This window comes from Coregonus clupeaformis, chromosome 14 (assembly GCF_020615455.1).
Source record: "Coregonus clupeaformis isolate EN_2021a chromosome 14, ASM2061545v1, whole genome shotgun sequence".
Lineage (NCBI taxonomy): Eukaryota > Metazoa > Chordata > Actinopteri > Salmoniformes > Salmonidae > Coregonus > Coregonus clupeaformis.
Genome location: NC_059205.1, coordinates 11,561,686 through 11,580,995, shown reverse-complemented (window position 1 = coordinate 11,580,995; position 19,310 = coordinate 11,561,686). Strand labels below are relative to the sequence as shown.

Sequence of the window (19,310 nt, the reverse complement as noted above, 5' to 3'; positions counted from 1 at the left end):
GGCTTGTGTGTGGCTGCTCGGCCATGGAAACCCATTTCATGAAGCTCCCAATGAACAGTTATTGTGCTGACGTTGCTTCCAGAGACAGTTTGGAAGTCGGTAGTGAGTGTTGCAACTGAGGACAGACGATTTTTACGCACTTCAGCACTCGGCGGTCCCGTTCTGTGAGCTTGTGTGGCCTACCACTTCGCGGCTGAGCCGTTGTTGCTCCTAGACGTTTCCACTTCACAATAACAGCACTTACAGTTGACCGGGGCAGCTCTAGCAGGGCAGACATTTGACGAACTGAATTGTTGGAAAGGTGGCATCCTATGACGGTGCCATGTTGAAAGTCACTGAGCGCTTCAGTAAGGCCATTCTACTGTCAATGTTTGTCTATGGAGATTGCATGGCTGTGTGCTCGATTTTATACACCTTTCAGCAACGGGTGTGACTGAAATAGCCGAATCCACAAATTTGAAGGGGTGTCCACATACTGCTGTATATATAGTGTAGGTAGTATAAGTGGTCCACAGGGTAAGACTTCAGTATAATTATGAGAATGTCCTTGACATTCTGGTTAAGATGCATGAGACTTTTTGGTTCATAGCGTTCGAGGCAGGACACAGCAAAACACCCTCACAAGCACTATTATACCAATATCCATATGAAATATTTAGGCTAATAGCAATGTTGTTATGTTGTTTCAGGTGGACTATGTTGCAGAGGGGCAGAGCACTCAGCGGGCCCCTACTGTAATCTTATCAGAGAAGGCCGTCCCTGACCTCAGGACAGAGAACAGTGTTGCCTCAGACGGAGACGGAACAGTCAGCATCTACAGTGAGGAGACCTACAATGGCAATGTGTGAGTCATAGGGCTTCATATAGTCTAACGATTAGTGACCTAAACCTAAATTGAATAGTCCAGTCTAGGTAAATAGGCCAGTCTGGGGAGGATAGTCTCAGCCTGGACTGGATAGCCTCGACCCAGAGTTCCCATAGTCTCTGCCTGGAGTGAATAGTGTTTGCCTGGACTGAGTTCCCATAGTCTCAACCTAGAGTGAATAGTCTTGACCTAGAGTGAATAGTCTCAACCTAGAGTGAATAGTCTCAACCTAGAGAGAATAGCCTTGACCTAGGCTGAATAGTCTTAGGGCTCTATTCAATCAGATCCGCTTTAACCGACATCTGCATAGCGGTTGTTTTGGCGGCGGCGGAGGTGGAACTGCGTCAAATCCACAAGCGGCTCCTGGCATTATACTTAAAGCAGACATTGCCATTGGCTGCACGGAGTTGCATTAAGAGAAAACCCATGCAGCCTTGTTTACACGTTCAAACACTGGAATGTGAGATGTGATCTACACCTTGATTAGGCTAACAAAATCCTCATTCTTTTGTTTAAAGATTTTCAATTTGAGTGTAATTATTTCTATATAGCCTACACTTTCTCATTCTGAACTTCCAACATGAGTGGGACGGGTGTGGCTTCGTGACAATGATCAAGAGCAGCTGTATTCTTATTGGTAACAATAATATTACCAGAACCCTACTACTCACCCCCAGATGTAAAGCCTGATTAGACACAGGAAAACAATATAAAAAACAGTTCATAACAGTTTGAAAATGAATTAATTATTTTTTATTAAAATTAGATTTTCTCTGCCTCCTGGTTATCAATTTGACACCTTCCACTTCTGCTTTGTTGTCAATACAGATAAATGATTTTCCCTTATCAATGTTCATGCAGTTTTGACTGAATGGTCCAAAGAATAACACCATCATGTAATCATGTAGTTATAAAGGTTAACTAGCTTTACTGACAGTTTGATATTATCTCCAGTTACTATGACAACACCAATGGGCGTGTGCCTGAGCCCCTGTACCAGAACACCAGGGTCAGCTCCAGCCCCTCTGTGGAGGCAGAGAGCCTGAAGAAGACCTCCATTCACAGGGAGAGGGAACGGGATCCTACCCCCCCTTCCCAGGAGGAGACCCAGTGTGAGACAGGCTACACAACTGGTGGGGATACTGGTAACGAACTGGACCAAGACCAAAGTGACCACTTGCATAGGTGGGCCATATTTGTTGAGAAGATGGATGGATGGATGGATGGAATGAGGGATGGAGTGATAGATTAAACTTTAAAACAGACAGACTGTTTCCAACTGTTATCGGCTGTGTGTGCTGTGTCAGATATGCTAGTGGGAAAGCGTGACAGAAAGCCATTTTGTTCCAAAGCTCTCTACGTTCAAGAAAGCATTCAAGAAAATTGCAGTATTGATCTAAATGGAATTACCTGTGTCTCTTTTATTCCTGTGTAATGTGTCTCTTCAGTATGTACCCTGAGATAACATCAGACAGGCAACGGCGGCAGTATAAGAAAGAGTTTGACTCCGACCTGGCGAGCTACAAGCGTGTGTGTGCCGAGATGGATGACATCAGTGAACAGATGCACAAGCTGAGCCGAGAGCTGGACACCCTGGAGGAGCGGACGATGAAGTACCAGGTAAACAAGAAAAAACATATGCTATTACATTTTCTGGCAAAAACAATATGGTTATGCTCTCTTTACGGTCTAATATTCTCCTGATATTGGCGTAGAAATGTTAAAATAGCAAACTCCATCGTTATCTCATAATAACATTTTGCTAATTCATTGAAACAAGCCACATTACAGCACACACACAAACGCTTACTTTAATTGTTTTTATTTATAACTAGTTTTTGAGAACAAAATCAGATGAAGAGGAAGACTTGGCTCTCCCAGTAAAAGGAGTCAAGCGTTCAATCATTTCACCTAGAATTTGTCTCATCGTTGCGCATACACTGACCGTGTCGGTAACTTTTATGAATAACCACCCTTTGAGAGATCTCCTTTATATCTTAGGGAGTGGCTGATGAATATAACCGTATCAAGGACTTGAAGCGGGTGAGTTATAATTGCCCGGGGGGGCATAGCTCATGTTACTGTTCATCAAGAATTAAACACTCCCTATACATCTCCTTTCTCCATTTATTTAATTTTGGGAGATATTAATTGTATAATATTATGTAATTTTTTTAATATATTATAATTGAATATATTATATAATGTGCATTATGTAATGATATTATTCACTGACTATCTTGACCAATTGATATATCATTGTACATTTGCGATCTAATGTCTGTAGTGTGGCATTTCTCCTCTGCAGACACCAGACTATCAGGCCAAGAAGCAGCAGAGCAAAGAGTTGAGACAGAAACTATTCCACATCAAGCGCCTAGTGAAGAACTATGACAATAGCCTTTGTTGAAGCAGCCTGGGTCTGCTGTACCATCCATAACTACTCCACACAGCTGAATATATGGTACCAGGCCAGCAGTTCTTGACAAAAGACACCAACACATGCTCTTATGGGATATTGTTTGATGGTGAACAATAGTAACTTTGACTGATGCCGCTTCACACTGGTTCAAAATGCAACAGTTGAATGGTTCTTTCTCGGAAAATGATTTACACTAGGTATATTTAGATTATGAGGCTGAAACAACCACATTGAACGTGTATTTTAAGGAAAACCTTTGACTTTAGGTGAATGTTTGTTGTAGGGCATGATTGAGTGATTTTAGTGATTCATTCTGTTACATTTTTAATATGTATTCTTATGCTTAAAAAGAGAAGTGATATTCCTATGTAATTTTTTTCTGTTTTCTTGTGGTTTTATACATTTTGTACAGATCTGTTCTTGTCTCGTCTGCTCTGTGTAACATTGCAAAAGTATGTTTTCACTTATTCCTAACTACAAAAAGTATGCATAATTTTTTTGCACATTAGTGTGCTGTCTAATGTTCTATCTTTAATGTATTTAATGAAGAACAATAATATACAATTATTGTAGAATATTCTGTCTTGCAATGTGATCATGCAGTACATTCATTCCAGACATTTCTTTAAAATGTTTACAGTAGTTTTTCTTTTAAGAAAGCCCGATGCAATTCAACAGGCTTGTTGATCAATTAGTCTTCCCATGGTTTATACATCGTTTTCAGACATTAATAAACTATTTAATGCTATGTATTACATCTATTATTAAGGATGTACTTTACAGTAGTAGTTTCTGAATAAAATAATATTGCCCACATCTAACTGACATTCTTATGGATGTAACTAAGGAAAGAAACAAGCCTCACACTCACCATGTCATTTTGGTATTTTAATAATGCTTTCATACACATACAATTCCAAATCTAAAGAACTCAGCAACAACAGTAAAAGATAGTAAAACATGAATAATAGTACATTTATCTTTTGTAAATAGTATTGGTGATATGGTGTGTGAGTGAGTGAGTAAGGATATCCCACATCTTTTGAAGGGCATGAGGTAATTCCTAGTCACCGCTAGGCTATTGGACCGATTCTCAGTCTCTCACAGGTAGTGTGATGTTTTGGGATCGTAGCCTCCAAGCGCAGTCCCATTGCCAGACAGCCATGACAATAAACTCCCATATCACCTAAGTGTTGTACAGTTAGCTCCTGGGATGCATTGCTTTGTGATGGGAACACAATTGGCTCAGGAGTAGCCTCTTGTTTTGCACCAGAGTAGTGTCATTTTCACCGCCATGGAGACTCACGTCTTTTTAACACATCTCAGGGGATGGTAGAGGTATTTTTACATAAAATATAAAGGTTTTAAAAAATAACCTGTGAACTCAACATAACATTTTTTTTTTTACTTTACTTTCCAATCCCATTTGGTAGAGATGAAACACCGTTTAAAACTTTGAACAGAGCAAAAACAACATTGTGACATGCAGCAGGACAACATGGCCTCTAAAAATTATACCATCAACACCATTTTTTAAGCCTTTGGTTCCCTACATTTACAATATGTACACTTCTTATAGCTTGTAATGTAAAATAGGTTTTGATGTGATTTCTTGGCCTTTTTAAAGTACCAACTGCATTTGCTCTTTGTTTTCAGTATGGTCATAGGTGAACCATTTGGCCATAACCTTTTTGATTACATATTGTTTCAACAATCAGCCTGTCACTCATATCAGCTGCATTCGTCATCTGTTGTAGTTAAAATATCAGTCCATATTGAAAAAACAGTGTTGATTTTGAAAGAATATGTCCAGATGAATGATCTACTGTTACTGCAGTGTCCTAATAAAATATTGAATATTGAAAAAGCAGTCATTGAAAAGAAGGCGGTTTGTGGTGAACAACAATGAGAGAGGTTGCCTTAAGAATAAATCAATCAATAGCATTCTGTTGTCTTGTGAAGTATCAATCCATATTCATGTAACTGCGGCTTTTTAAAAGTTTCCCAATGCAACAAGTAAGATCCCTATGAGTGATACATGGAAACGGTCATTGAGTCCATCTGTAAGTCTCTCCACTTCATCTGCCTGGCTGATCTACTAGTTCAAATATCAAATCTATAACCTCTTTAAGGACGATTACATTTTTGGTGAAATTTCTGTGGACGATAAAGATTTTGGTGTAATTTCTTGTTCCAGTTTCATTTCAGCCCCTAGCACCTTCCCGTTTCCTCCTATCACGTTTGTGTTCGCATATCTGAAGGGGTAGGAGTGAGAAATATGGTGGAGGACCCTCTAAGTTAAGTGAAGACCCTTCAGTGAAGAGGCTGGTTTATAGTCCGTCTATCAACATGTCTGTAGAACGTTGTCGCAGTGACATCATCAACAGTCTATTGACGTCCGACATCAAACTTGTCGTTGTTAACTTTTGCACATTTTTATTCATTATTACAGAAAAATAAACTCAACAAGATCATTATTTACAAGGTAATTGCAAGCTAGCTATCTAATTACAGAAAATAGCTTATGGTTGTGAGTGTGACGAAATAAAAGCAGGGTATTCTACCAAAGAATTGTAGAACTTGTAGAGTCTTGTTGCTGTCTCAGTCAGGTAACCATGACAACGGATGCTGCGACAGGGTCAAAGTTGAACTTTTATGTGTCTCCGACAAGGAAACCAACAGTCGCAGCGACGGTCTACAGACCTATAAACCTACTGGTCTACAGGTCTATACATTCATGAAATGTTGTTTTGATCAGACACTTGTCGCATTCTATTTGTCTATAGACATGTCGTTAGACCAAGTATAAACCAGCCATAAGGATCTAAATGGAACAGACTAATAGCTCCATAATACAGTTTTCCTACCAGAATTCCAGAATTTCAAGGTCTGATGTAGATGTCGACAGTCATTGCACCGAAGGCAATGAGATGTGGAAAATGAGACAAGGTTCCAGTGACCTCTATTGGTGGGACAGTAATGTCTATATGTAAGGTGTCCCTAGTCACTATGACATGCGGATGGCATGGCTGACTCAGGTCGCCATAACGGGGCACAGTAGGTGTGTTGGCACCAGTGTGCTGGCAATAGACCCAGCTGGCACTAGGTTGGTATGGAGAGCTCAGTTCATGGAGACAGTACAGTATGCATGATGTCCAGCTGGCGCTAGTATAGGATCACACAGATGGATCATGATGATTCAGAGGAACCTGCGGTCCTTGTCGTCACTGCCCAGAAGGAGACCTCATTTTGGGGGTTACTGACCAGGGACGTAGGGCCAGCTGATGGAGCTTCCGGAGAGCTGCATGTCACGGATGAGCGTCTCGATGGGCGTCTTGCCCACCAGACGCATGAAGAAGAGCTGGGAGATGAGGTTGGCGGGCACGGCACGGAGGGCGGGCAGGCGGAGGAGCAGGCGGCCGAAGCGCTGCGGCTGACCTGGGTACTGCATCCGCTCGTATTCTGTCAGAGCCACCTGGGCCTTCTCCTGCAGAGACTCCACGTGGACAGGGTCTGTGAGCCCACACGCATCTGAGAGGGAAGGAGGGCGTGACAGAGACTTGAGGTGAGGACAGAGTGGGAGGGAGCAGTACTTAACTGAGACGGGGACCTACATACAGAATTCAGTTGGCACCAACAAAACTAAAAAAGGTCAGGTTGTACCTCCTCTGTTCTCCTGTTTTCTACACATTGTATCATCTGTATGTTTTGTTGATGATTTAGGTAATTTGAAGCAAAATAATGCACACAAAAAAATGTAGAGCTAGACAATGTGTTTACATGTAAAAATGTTACGCTCTTTGGGTAAGTGTGCAGTGCACGTTTCAATTACAATATCCACTACAACACATTTTGGCCTGTGATTGTACTCTGCACTTATACTGTTGTGCCAGGAGAGGGTGCCACACTCCTCAAATCTACCAGTATTTGTTTTTGCCTTGGCAGCAGCTACTCTTTCTGGGGTCCAAACATATTAAAGCACTTACATTACATATAAAACAAAATATAAAACAGTACATCATATAACATTATTACACCACTACATATCTGCAATACAAAATGTTTAATACCACCATACAACAATATCACAATGTGTGCGTATGTATGTGTCTGTACCTTTGTGTGTGTCTCTTCACAGTCCCCGTTGTTCCATAAGGTGTATTTTTACATGTTTTTTTTACATCTGATTCTACTGCTTGCATCAGTTACATGATGTGGAATAGCTCTATGTAGTAGTCATGGCTCTATGTAGTACTGTGCGCCTCCCATAGTCTGTACTGGACTTGGGGAGTGTGAGGAGACCTCTGGTGGCATGTCTTGAGGGGTATGCATGGGTGTCCGAGCTGTGTGCTAGTATTTTAAACAGACACCTCTTACAAAAACAAGTAGTGATGAAGTCAATCTCTCCTCTACTTTGAGCCATGAGAGATTGACATGCATGTCATTAATGTTAGCTCTCCGTATACTTTTAAGGGCCAGCCGTGCTGCCCTGTTCTGAGCCTACTGCAATTTTCCCAAGTCCCTCTTTGTGGCACCTGACCACACTACTGAACAGTAGTCTAGGTGCGACAAAACTAGGGCCTGTAGGACCTGCCTTGTTGATAGTGTTGTTAAGAAGGCAGAGCAGCGCTTTATTATGGACACAGACTTCTCCCCATCTTAGCCACTGTTGTTGCAAAATGTTTTCACCATGACAGTTTACAATCCAGGGTTACTCCAAGCAGTTTAGTCACCTCAACTTGCTCAATTTCCACATTATTCATTACAAGATGTAGTTGAGGTTTAGGGTTTAGTGAATGATTTGTCCCAAATACAAAGCTTTACGTTTTTGAAATATTTAGGACTACCTTATTCCTTGCTTCCCATGCCGAAACTAACTGCAGCTCTTTGTTAACTGTTGCAGTGATTTCAGTTGCTGTAGTAGCTGACGTATATAGTGTTGAGTCATCCACATACATAGATACACTGGCTTTACTCAAAGCCAGTGGCATGTCGTTAGTAAAGATTGAAAAAAGTAAGGGGCCTAGACAGCTGCCCAGGGGAATTCCTGATTCTACCTGGATTATGTTGGAGAGGCTTCCATTAAATAACACCCTCTGTGTTGTGTTAGACAGGTAACTCTTTATCCACAATATAGCAAGGGGTGTAAAGCCATAACACATTCGTTTTTCCAGCAGCAGACTATGATTGATAATGTCAAAAGCTGCACTGAAGTCTAACAAAAACAGCCCCCACAATCATTTTATCATACATTTCTCTCAGCCAATCATCAGTCATTTGTGTAAGTGCAGTATACCTGTGTTCAGGCTTTGTCATTTGACAAGCAGGTGCTTAGGTATCCTTAGATAACATCAAGAGAAACACTGAGTGTACAAAACATTAGGATAATAATATTGAGTTGCACCCCGTTTTGTCCTCAGAACAGACTCAATTCGTTGGGGCATGGACTACAAGGTGTCGAAAGCGTTCCACAGGGATGCAGGCCCATGTTGACTCCAATGGTTCCCACAGTTGTGTCAAGTTTGCTGGATGTCCTTTGGGTGGTGGACCATTCCTGATACAGCGTCAAAAACACAGCAGAGGTGCAGTTCTTGACACACTTAAACCGGTGTACCTGGCACCTACTACCATACCCGTTCAAAGGCACTTAAATATTTTGTCTAGTCCATTCACCCTCTGAATGGCACACATACACAATCCATGTCTCAATTGTCTCAAGGCTTAAAAATCCTTCTTTAACCTGTCTCCTCCCCTTCATCTACACTGATTAAAGTGGATTTAACAAGTGACATCAATAAGGGATCATAGCTTCCACCTGGATTCACCTGGTCAGTATATGTCATGGAAAGAGCAGGTGTTCCTAATGATTTGTACACTCAGTGTATATTTTCCCATTAAAATGTTAAAGTCTCAGCATGTTAGTAAAACAAGAAGAAAAGTATTGATATGTAGGGTTGCAAAGCTAACGGTAATTTACCAAAGTTACAGGAATCTTTGGTATATTTGGTAATTAACAGGTAATCTATGGCAATCTATGGTAATTTAGGTAATTTATAACTGTTACAAAATGTATTCATATATTGAAAATAATGCCATTGTTGATTTATTTAATTAATTAGGCTATTTTTGTGTCCATTTTGTCCATGAGTTTCTAGTGGATAGCCCATATGGTTCAAGAGAAAATAGCCTAATTAATAAAAATAATCAACAATGGCATTATTTTCAATTAACTCTGTAACTCTTCCAACAACTTTTCACAACCGTTTTCACAATTACTACCAGTTTGGTAGCCTTGCTGACGTGACCCATGTGACTTACAGCGCAGGAAGTGCTGTGACCACAATGGTCTGGAAAGGAGGCCGTTTACTAATGCAATATTTGCTCCGAAATTGTGGAACGGGTTAGATTGGTTCTCTTGATTGAGACCGCTCCTTGTTTGGATTTGAAAGTTATTTATTTTGGGTAAAATTGTATTTATTTATTTTATAATACAAAACATATACATACAAACAACAGCATACAGACCCACACAAACGTCAACTACATCACACCTGCCCAGAGCCACATGCTCACACCCCCATCTCCAGGTCTTGCATCACTCTCCGCTACATGGCCTCAAACCACACCATTTTGTTTCTCTCAGTCGCCCACGCACTTTCAACATTTAGAAAATAAAGCATTTGACCTTTCCATTGTGTTAAAAATTGAGGATTGGTTAATTTCATGTTTTTAAGTATACTTTTTTCAAGATGATTGACGAGAAATGTATTGTCCAACCCATCTGGTATCTCACTGCACCTTCATATGCCATGTCTTGAAATATGCAGACAGACGGATTAAAAGTACATTTACATTGTAATACTTATGACAGACAACTTTCTTTTTAAGTTTCAATTCCAATAGTTTATTTTTCTGAGATTGTCTGTTGGATATGCTCTCTGCAAGGTTTTGTATATCTTCCCTATCATATGAATATCTTTAGACTCAAATAGGATTCCCTCAAGATTGCTCTGATGTCCAAAAGATTTCAGATCTAAATATGAAACTTATCTAACTTGGTCAGTCCAAAATTGCTTTTGAATTTTGTCATGGAAATAAATGTATTTCATATTACCAAGTCATTTACGGTTGATATGCCTTTAGTTTTCCATGGATAAAAAAATCCAACCATTGTAATGGAAGGGGGCGTGCTCGGCCTGTGTGGCTATACATGTGGGCTATACAGGTGAGTGAGAAAGACACAGAGGAGAACCAGTTAAAGCACAGCCCCCTTCATTATCGACGCATTGGGCCGACAACATCAAAGAGCCATTCCAGACTCTGAAGTCAAGAGGTATTTAGTGTTAGTCAGACTACCAGTTTGGCGCAAAAACATAGTAAATTAAATAAAAGTATGTACAAATATGTATAATGGATATTTCATTCTGAAACCCTCATATTAAACACCAATGGTATTTCTAAAGTTGTTGGTTTATATTTAGGATAATGTCAATCTTATTTTTTTTTTAAATATATATTATTTGATTATTTTATATATTTTACATGCGAAAAGGCCACACAGAGGGCCAGAAATAATTGCAGACACCTGTTATAATCTGAAGTAGCCAAAAGGCCACCGGAAGTTTCCAGTAATATACCCTCCCTTTGCAACCCTATATGCAAGTCAAAAGTCCCAGCATGCAAGTCAAAAGTTTGAATATCTAAGTATGCATCTAAGTCTCAACAGGTTGAAAACTTGACATGTAGGTAGAAAAATCAGGAATGTAGGCCAAAAAATCTGACATGCATGTCGTAAAGTCTCAGCGTGTCCCAAAAAAATATCTAAACTCAATTATCTCAATCCACATAGTGGGAATAAAATAAACCTGACAGCTCACCTGGTGAGAAGAGGACGATGGCCTTGAGGCAGCTGTACTCGGCCGAATCCACCTGGAGCCGGGTCAACTTGTCCACCTGGTTCTGGAACACCCTCACCTGGTCCATGAAGGACACCACTCGCTCGGCCGACATGGGCGAGGAGTGGAAGCCCGCCGCGGCCAGCAGTGGGGCCATGTGGAGGGGCAGGGCGGACTGGGCTGCGTTCAGGATGAACAGCTCGCTCCAACTCAACCTGAGCAGAGCCACCTGCTCTGACACGGGCAGCTCTGGGAAGTAGGGGATGTTCCTGGCCCACTCGATGGTGCTGAAGAGCAGCCTAGCTGCCAGCTCGCAGATGTTGTCGATGCCCATGACGGCCCCGCCTGCGCCGGTGGCCTGGCCCTGTTGGTTGTACTGGTGGCCGTAGCGGCTGCTGGGGTAGGGCTCGGCACGCAGCAGCTGGGAGATGAGCTCCGACACGGGCTGCCCGCCGTTGTTGTTGTAAAACTCTGCCACTCCGATGCCGCTACCACCACCTACTGGGGTGCCCGTGGGGCTGAGGCTGGAGTGTGAGGGGGGGATACGTCCACGCTGAACTGCTGGGGTGGGGATGGAGGCACAAAGGGGGAGGGGAATGGGTTTGGGTTGGAGTTAAGAAGGTGCAGGGAGATTGGGAGGACGGAAGGGATTAGGATTTGGGGTGAAAAGTAGGGAGGGCGGGGGGGAGAAGTTGAAAAGGAGTCAGGCATGCTCCCTCGCAGTAGGAGGTTTGGCAGATTATCAACAGACGGTCTTGACCAGATTAGCACCATATAATTCCAGATTAAAGCAGCCACAATGGGGCACAGAAAGATTCCTCACTAACAGAGGGCGAAACAGAGGACTCGCATTTTTTGAGAATTCTCCAAGTGAAGGTTAACTCGAGGAATAAAAAACAAAGACAGCAGAATTCTACATTAAAATGTGTTTTCCTCAAAGATTAATATTCCTCAGGAGGTGTTCATCTTTTACTATGTAAAGATTTGTATTACCAAAAGGGGAATAAAAGATGACGCAATGGCCTTTGTGTTCATATTTATTGCTCGTAGAAAGAAAAGGAAATAATTTCCCCTCATTGTGAGGATGAAAGATTGTGGCTGTATCAAATACTGCTTCCAGCCATAGTTAACGTATTAAATGCTCCCAGCCATAGTTAACGTATTAAATGCTCCCAGCCATAGTTAACGTATTAAATGCTCCCAGCCATAGTTAACGTATTAAATATTCCCAGCCATAGTTAACGTATTAAATATTCCCAGCCATAGTTAACGTATTAAATATTCCCAGCCATAGTTAACGTATTAAATATTCCCAGCCATAGTTAACGTATTAAATATTCCCAGCCATAGTTAACGTATTAAATGCTCCCAGCCATAGTTAACGTATTAAATGCTCCCAGCCATAGTTAACGTATTAAATGCTCCCAGCCATAGTTAACGTATTAAATATTCCCAGCCATAGTTAACGTATTAAATATTCCCAGCCATAGTTAACGTATTAAATATTCCCAGCCATAGTTAACGTATTAAATGCTCCCAGCCATAGTTAACGTATTAAATGCTCCCAGCCATAGTTAACGTATTAAGCCATTGGGTGAGTAATTTGACCATGAGAGAGAAAGGGAAAGAGTTATCAATATTAGACTGAAGAGGCAGCATTCAGAGTTCCACTAGTTTTCTGCAACCGCCAAAGTAAATAATTGTGGGCTATACTCATTTTAATTTTTAATTTAACCATTGCTTAACTAGGCAAGCCAGTTAAGAACAAATTCTTATTTACAATGACGGCCTACCAAAAGGCAAAAGGCCTCCTGCGAGGATGGGGGCTGGGATTATATATATTTTTTAATATATACACTACTGTTCAAAAGTTTGGGGTCACTTAGAAATGTCCTTGTTTTCGCCTCTTCACTGTTGACGTTGAGACTGGCGTTTTGCGGGTACTATTTACTGAAGCTGCCAGTTGAGGACCTGTGAGGCGTCTGTTTCTCAAACTAGACACTAATGTATTTGTCCTCTTGCCCAGTTGTGCACCGGGGCCTCCCACTCCTCTTTCTATTCTGGTTAGAGCCAGTTTGCGCTGTTCTGTGAAGGGAGTAGTACACAGCGTTGTACGAGATCTTCAGTTTCTTGGCAATTTCTAGCATGGAATAGCCTTCATTTCTCAGAACAAGAATAGACTGATGAGTTTCAGAAGAAAGTTCTTTGTTTCTGGCCATTTTGAACCTGTAATCGAACCCACAATTGCTGATGCTCCAGATACTCAACTAGTCTCAAGAAGGCCAGTTTTATTGCTTCTTTAATCAGCACAACAGTTTTCAGCTGTGCTAACATAATTGCAAAAGGGTTTTCCAATGATCAATTAGCCTTTTATAATGATAAACTTGGATTAGCAAACACAACGTGCCATTGGAACACAGGACTGATTGTTGCTGATAATGGGCCTCTGTACGCCTATGTAGATATTCCATTAAAAATCTGCAGTTTCCAGCTACAATAGCCATTTACAACATTAACAATGTCTACACTGTATTTCTGATCAATTTGATGTTATTTTAATGGACAAAAAAAATTGCTTTTCTTTCGAAAACAAGGACATTTCGAAGTGACCCCAAAGTTTTGAACGGTAGTATATATAAATATAGGACCAAATACACATCACAACAAGGGAGACAACACAACACTACATAAAGAGAGACCTAAGACAACAACATAGCATGGCAGCAACACACGACAACACAGCAAGGTAGCAACCCAACATGAAAACAACATGGTAGCAACACAACATGGCAGCAGCACAACATGGTAGCAGCACAAGACATGGTACAATCGTTATTGGGCACAGACAACAGCACAAAGGGCAAGAAGGTAGAGACAACAATACATCACGCGAAGCAGCCACAACTGTCAGTAAGAGTGTCCATGATTGAGTCTTTGAATGAAGAGATGGAGATAAAACTGTCCAGTTTGAGTGTTTTTTGCAGCTCGTTCCAGTCGCTAGCTGCAGCGAATTGGAAAGAGGAGCGACAGAGGGATGTGTGTGCTTTGGGGACCTTTAACAGAATGTGACTGGCAGAACGAGTGTTGTATGTGGAGGATGAGGGCTGCAGTAGGTATCTCAGATAGGGGGGAGTGAGGCCTAAGAGGGTTTTGTAAATAAGCATCAACCAGTGGGTCTTGAGACGGGTATACAGAGATGACCAGTTTACAGAGGAGTATAGAGTGCAGTGATGTGTCCTATTAGGAGCATTGGTGGCAAATCTGATGGCCGAATGGGAAAGAACATCTAGCCGCTCGAGAGCACCCTTACCTGCCGATCTATAAATTACGTCTCCGTAATCTAGCATGGGTAGGATGATCATCTGAATCAGGGTTAGTTTGGCAGCTGGGGTGAAAGAGGAGCGATTACGATAGAGGAAACCAAGTCTAGATTTAACCTTAGCCTGCAGCTTGGATATGTGCCGAGAGAAGGACAGTGCACCGTCTAGCCATACTCCCAAGTACTTGTATGAGGTGACTACCTCAAGCTCTAAACCATCAGAGGTAGTAATCACACCGGTGGGGATTATGACACATTACCTTTGTTTTGGAGGTGTTCAGAACAAGGTTAAGGGCAGAGAAAGCTTGTTGGACACTAAGAAAGCTTTGTTGTAGAGCGTTTAGCACAAAATCCAGGGAGGGGCCAGCTGAGTATAAGACTGTATCATCTGCATATAAATGGATGAGAGAGCTTCCTACTGCCTGAGCTATATTGTTGATGTAAATTGAGAAGAGCGTGGGGCCTAGGATCGAGCCTTGGGGTTCTCCCTTGGTGATAAGCAGTGGCTGAGATAGCAGATGTTCTAACTTTATACACTGCACTCTTTGAGAGAGGTAGTTAGCAAACCAGGCCAAAGACCCCTCAGAGACACCAATACTCCTTAGCCGGCCAACAAGGATGGAATGGTCTACCGTATCAAAAGCTTTGGCCAAGTCAATAAAAATAGCAGCACAACATTGCTTACAATCAATTGTAAAGTGGTTATCCCACTGGCTATAGGGTGAACGCACCAATTTGTGAGTCGCTCTGGCTAAGAGCGTCTGCTAAATGACGTTAATGTGCCCTTGAGCAAGGCACTTAACCCTAATTGCTCCTGTAAGTCGCTCTGGATAAGAGCGTCTGCTAAATGACTAAAATGTAAATGTAAATGTAATCATTTAGGACCTTTAAGTTTGCAGTGACACATCCATAACCTGAGCGGAAACCAGATTGCATACCAGAGAGAATACTATAGACATCAAGAAAGCCAGTCAGCTGAATATTGACAAGTTTTTCCAACGCTTTTGATACATTTTCCAACACTTTTGATAGAAGCTCATTATGAAGCTTCAGGCTACAGCCCCTTTATCTTACAAAAATGCCTCATATCAAGGTCATAGGGATACTATATTTTACTTAGGGCTTCAATAGGCATATAGTGTAAAATGACATGGCAACCAGTGGAACAGTAGAACCACTACCATACAGATGGTATGTCATATTTCTAATCAAAAGGTCTATGGAAAAACAACCAATCAACCAAAGAACCACTGCATCTACAGGGCTACATCACTTGGGACTTCAGACTACAGTTGAGGTATAGACAGAGATGTGTGTGACTGACTAGTGCACAGGGCCGCAGGTGGCTTGTTCGTTGTATCCCACTCACTCACGCAGGCACTAGATTAGATGACAAAGAACATGGCATCGAGCCTGCACGTATGGCAAGCCATGATAGGGCCAGGATAGTTATGTGACACACACTATGGGTCAATGTAATGGTAAAAAAAAGTACAACTTTAAAACAATTGGGGGGGTTTTAGAACAGAAATTTGGCTTTGGACAGAGTCTATTGACTGGAGTTCATGTCTTTGTTCATACATGTATATTCTGCATAGAATACATAGAAATATAGCTAAAGGAAGGTGCTACTGTATGTGGACAGGATAAGTACCTTCTTTGCGCATTCCTACGTGAAAGCACTTCTCCAGGCGGCAGTACTGGCACTGGTTGCGGTGATGTTGGTCGATCTGGCACTCTCGATTCGACCTGAAATATAGATCAGAACATCTTATGCAAATCCACACAGCAATGATAATGACATTTAACTTTGCTGACACTTGTTACAGCTACAAACCTCTGGCAAAAATCTATAGTAATGTATGTGTACTGCTATAAGTTTAATGGAGAAAGGTCACTTCAATTTGATAGAAAACATTTGCAGACCGTATCTACATGATTGCATAACGTATCTAGAGGGTAGATGTAAAAAGCTGAAGCATAAAACACGATGCGAGACAAAATAAGCTTCTATTTAAATATATTCTAGGTATCTGCTGGTTTACAGAACCCGATTATATAAGTGTGTATGACCCAATCACTGTCTTTCCTTAGATGATCCATGGCATTAATATTGTATCATGCTCATGGATTTTTTAATATGGGCAGAGTGGCTGATGTAAGGATGACTAGATCGCAGTGGGGAAACTCAATTATCTGACTTCGAGGCCAGTTTTGTACAAGAAAACGTATGCTTTTGTACGACATCTTCTTGGAGATGAGGGAAAACAATGTAAAATCACTAGATAGCACACCGCAATAAAACATTTTGGGACTGTATCAACAGTGGACTAATTTAAAAAATATTCATTGAGTCTCACCTGCAGGTATAATTGAGGTTGCGGCGGATGCTCCTCTTGAAGAAGCTCTTGCAGCCCTCGCAGGTGAACACACCGTAATGCTTCCCGCTGGACTTGTCCCCACACACTACACAGTCCACCACACACGCCTTGTCATCGTCCCCGACCTCCATGTCGCTGCCCCCGGCCTGGGGCGAACCGTCCTCCTCCTCTCCCCTCAGATAGCCCTTCTCCCCCAGCCCGTTGGTGCCCCCGTTGGGATCTCCCCAGCCCCCACTCACCATGGCCATCGCTTGGTTAGCAGACCACAGAAGGAATGGGAGACAGCCAAAGATTTTGGTTGCTGCTGTCTAAACTTTCTGACTTCCTTTGTGCACCTCTGTTCAGAGTTCAAGATTCTCAGCCTTTTCATAAAATTTTATATTTTGGCTTTTTGGTCCTCAAAGTGCGTCGGAAAACTAAAATAGTCAAAGGTAGGAAAATACCCACACCCTCTTTTAACGTATACAAGAGTAGAAATGGGTTTAAAATTTGTGTGGTGTAGAATGTTTGTCCCAAAAAACCCACTAGAGCTGTTTTGTCTCCTCCCCCTCCACTATGACCTGGAAATAGTTTCGCCTTTCACTCTAGAAACTTTTGTTTTACATGCCCACTTTTCTTCTTTCTCCTTTTTCAATTATTCACTCTTTTTGTGTTTTTTTTATTTATTTATTTGGCCCCAAGTCCTTCGACGGCTGTCTTTTAGAAGAGCTTGCTGTTCAGTCGAATGGTTTACACTTCAGCCAAGACACAGAACCTTTCACAGGAAACAATGAATCAAACACACATTTTCAAAAAGAGACCAAAACACACCCCACTCACTCGCACTTTGCACATGATTAGAGAAGGAAATTCTCTCTCACTCCATTCTCTCTCTGCCTTCTCTCTCTAGCAACAATGGCTGAAAAAGGACCTCGCTAGCCCTGGAGACGAAGCAGTGGCCACCCCTCGTAAAACCGTCATGCTGTTTGCCTTCCTTATAGTGTCTATGTGGAGTCCTGCTGCCTTTCTGCAATATCTTACTTATATCCTGACATTAGAGATAAATAATACAAAAGCCTTGTATTGTATGCTTACCGTTGGAAGTGCATTCATATAATATGTCAACGTCTTCTTTTAGCTAGATCACCCTTACAGCCATGGAGAGGGAGGGTACAGACAGAGTGAGGCAAGAGACGGGTTTTCCAACAATCCTCTGAGCACCAGCAACATTCTGGTTGACAAAAAGAGCTCTTACAGGTCACCACTAGAAAAACAACTTGATGTTTCACAGCACACTGTATGGCTATATCCTCAAGGCACACAAATAACTACTATCAAGTCTCAACCGTGGCTACGGTCTACCCGCTGTGTTGTACAAAATCAACCAGTCGATCTGGCTCTCTTCAAAATGATCTTCAACTCAAGTAAGTGCCCTCTCTTCCTTGTTTGTTGTTGCAGAGGGCTAGGCTGTAGCAATATCATCTGTGGTAGTGGCTTGACCGGTCTGTTTCAGTCCCTCCAAAAATAGACAGCACAGATTAGGTTAGAAATCCTAAAAGCGTCCTTTCCACCCCTCAGAAGTAAGAGAAGCTGCTTTATAAGCATCCGTGTTAGCCTCTCCCTCCAGTCTTTTGTCAGTGCTTGCCCACCGAGCACTAACGACTTGCGGCCTAGCCCTGTGCTCCGACCGTGTGGGTGCTTCCCGTGGCTGAGGGGGAAGGGACGGGGCTTTCTCTCCTCAGAGTCCACAAAATTGAATTAAGATTTAAAAAGAAGGCTAGGCTCTAGACAGACTGGCTGTTGTGAGGCACCACATATACCGTCCTCTCTCTGTGTCTGTGGGTTTCTCCCTCTCCCTCCGTTTTCCTCAGCTTGTGTGTGTGAGCTAGCAGAGAGAGAGAGAGCGGGAGGGAGGGAGGGAGTGTGCAGGGAGGGGGATGGGGGCATGTGTGTGCTCAGGGATTTGACACTGCTATTCAAGCCCTGTGGTTGCCATGGCACCAGCTGCCTTATATGGACATTGAAGTCAAAGAGCAGAGAGTGGGCTGTGGGGCTTATCACACACGGTGAAAAAGAATGTGGAGGTTCGCTCTCCTCTGAGAGAGGCATGACCCCAAGGCCTGACTCTAAGCACACGGCCAGAGCTACCCCCGACCATGCCAAACAACTCGAAGCCCTCCTACAAATACACAAGACATGGTTCTCTCAGCTCCCACCACATAGGGTGGGATTTCTATGGCGTATTGTCAAGTGACTTGTTTGTTTACTCTGTTCCTACAGACAAGTTATGCAATAGACCGCTTGAAATTTGAACATTTCATACCTGAATCCCTCCTGATAATGTCGATAACAAAACACAGATTCCTCTACAACCTTTGACTTCAGTAATATGAGGTAGGCCTACACATGTTTTCTCAGTGTAATGCATTAACCCTGCAAATTATAGCCT

General features: G+C 42.1%; 2 protein-coding genes across 4 annotated transcripts in view; one reads left to right on the top strand and one right to left on the bottom strand.

Annotated features, from left to right (window-relative positions):
* LOC121581683 overlaps nt 1–5,231 on the top strand; it is a 33,361-nt gene extending 28,130 nt beyond the window's left edge. Inside the window, exons 8-12 of the mRNA XM_045224928.1 lie at nt 690–844; nt 1,820–2,050; nt 2,314–2,485; nt 2,867–2,908; nt 3,174–5,231. Of these exons, the coding sequence (XP_045080863.1) occupies nt 690–844; nt 1,820–2,050; nt 2,314–2,485; nt 2,867–2,908; nt 3,174–3,275 (702 nt within the window). The 3' untranslated portion in view covers nt 3,276–5,231. The remainder of the gene's footprint in view (nt 1–689; nt 845–1,819; nt 2,051–2,313; nt 2,486–2,866; nt 2,909–3,173) is intronic.
* A 619-nt stretch (nt 5,232–5,850) lies between these two features.
* nr2f6a (nuclear receptor subfamily 2, group F, member 6a) lies at nt 5,851–18,772 on the bottom strand. 3 transcript variants are annotated; one of them, XM_041895775.2, is made up of 5 exons: nt 17,957–18,772; nt 16,862–17,636; nt 16,156–16,250; nt 11,165–11,740; nt 5,851–6,818 (listed from the first exon to the last, which is right to left on the bottom strand). In XM_041895775.2, the coding sequence occupies exons 2-5, from the start codon at nt 17,128–17,130 to the stop codon at nt 6,544–6,546; spliced, it is 1,215 nt and encodes a 404-aa protein (XP_041751709.2). In that variant the 5' UTR covers nt 17,131–17,636; nt 17,957–18,772; the 3' UTR covers nt 5,851–6,543. The 3 variants fall into 3 exon arrangements, with proteins under 3 accessions (XP_041751709.2, XP_041751706.2, XP_041751708.2); XM_041895772.2 differs by having other exon boundaries at nt 11,165–11,743; nt 17,957–18,771; XM_041895774.2 differs by having other exon boundaries at nt 11,165–11,743; nt 16,862–17,132; nt 17,957–18,771.
* Nucleotides 18,773–19,310: the final 538 nt, after the last annotated feature.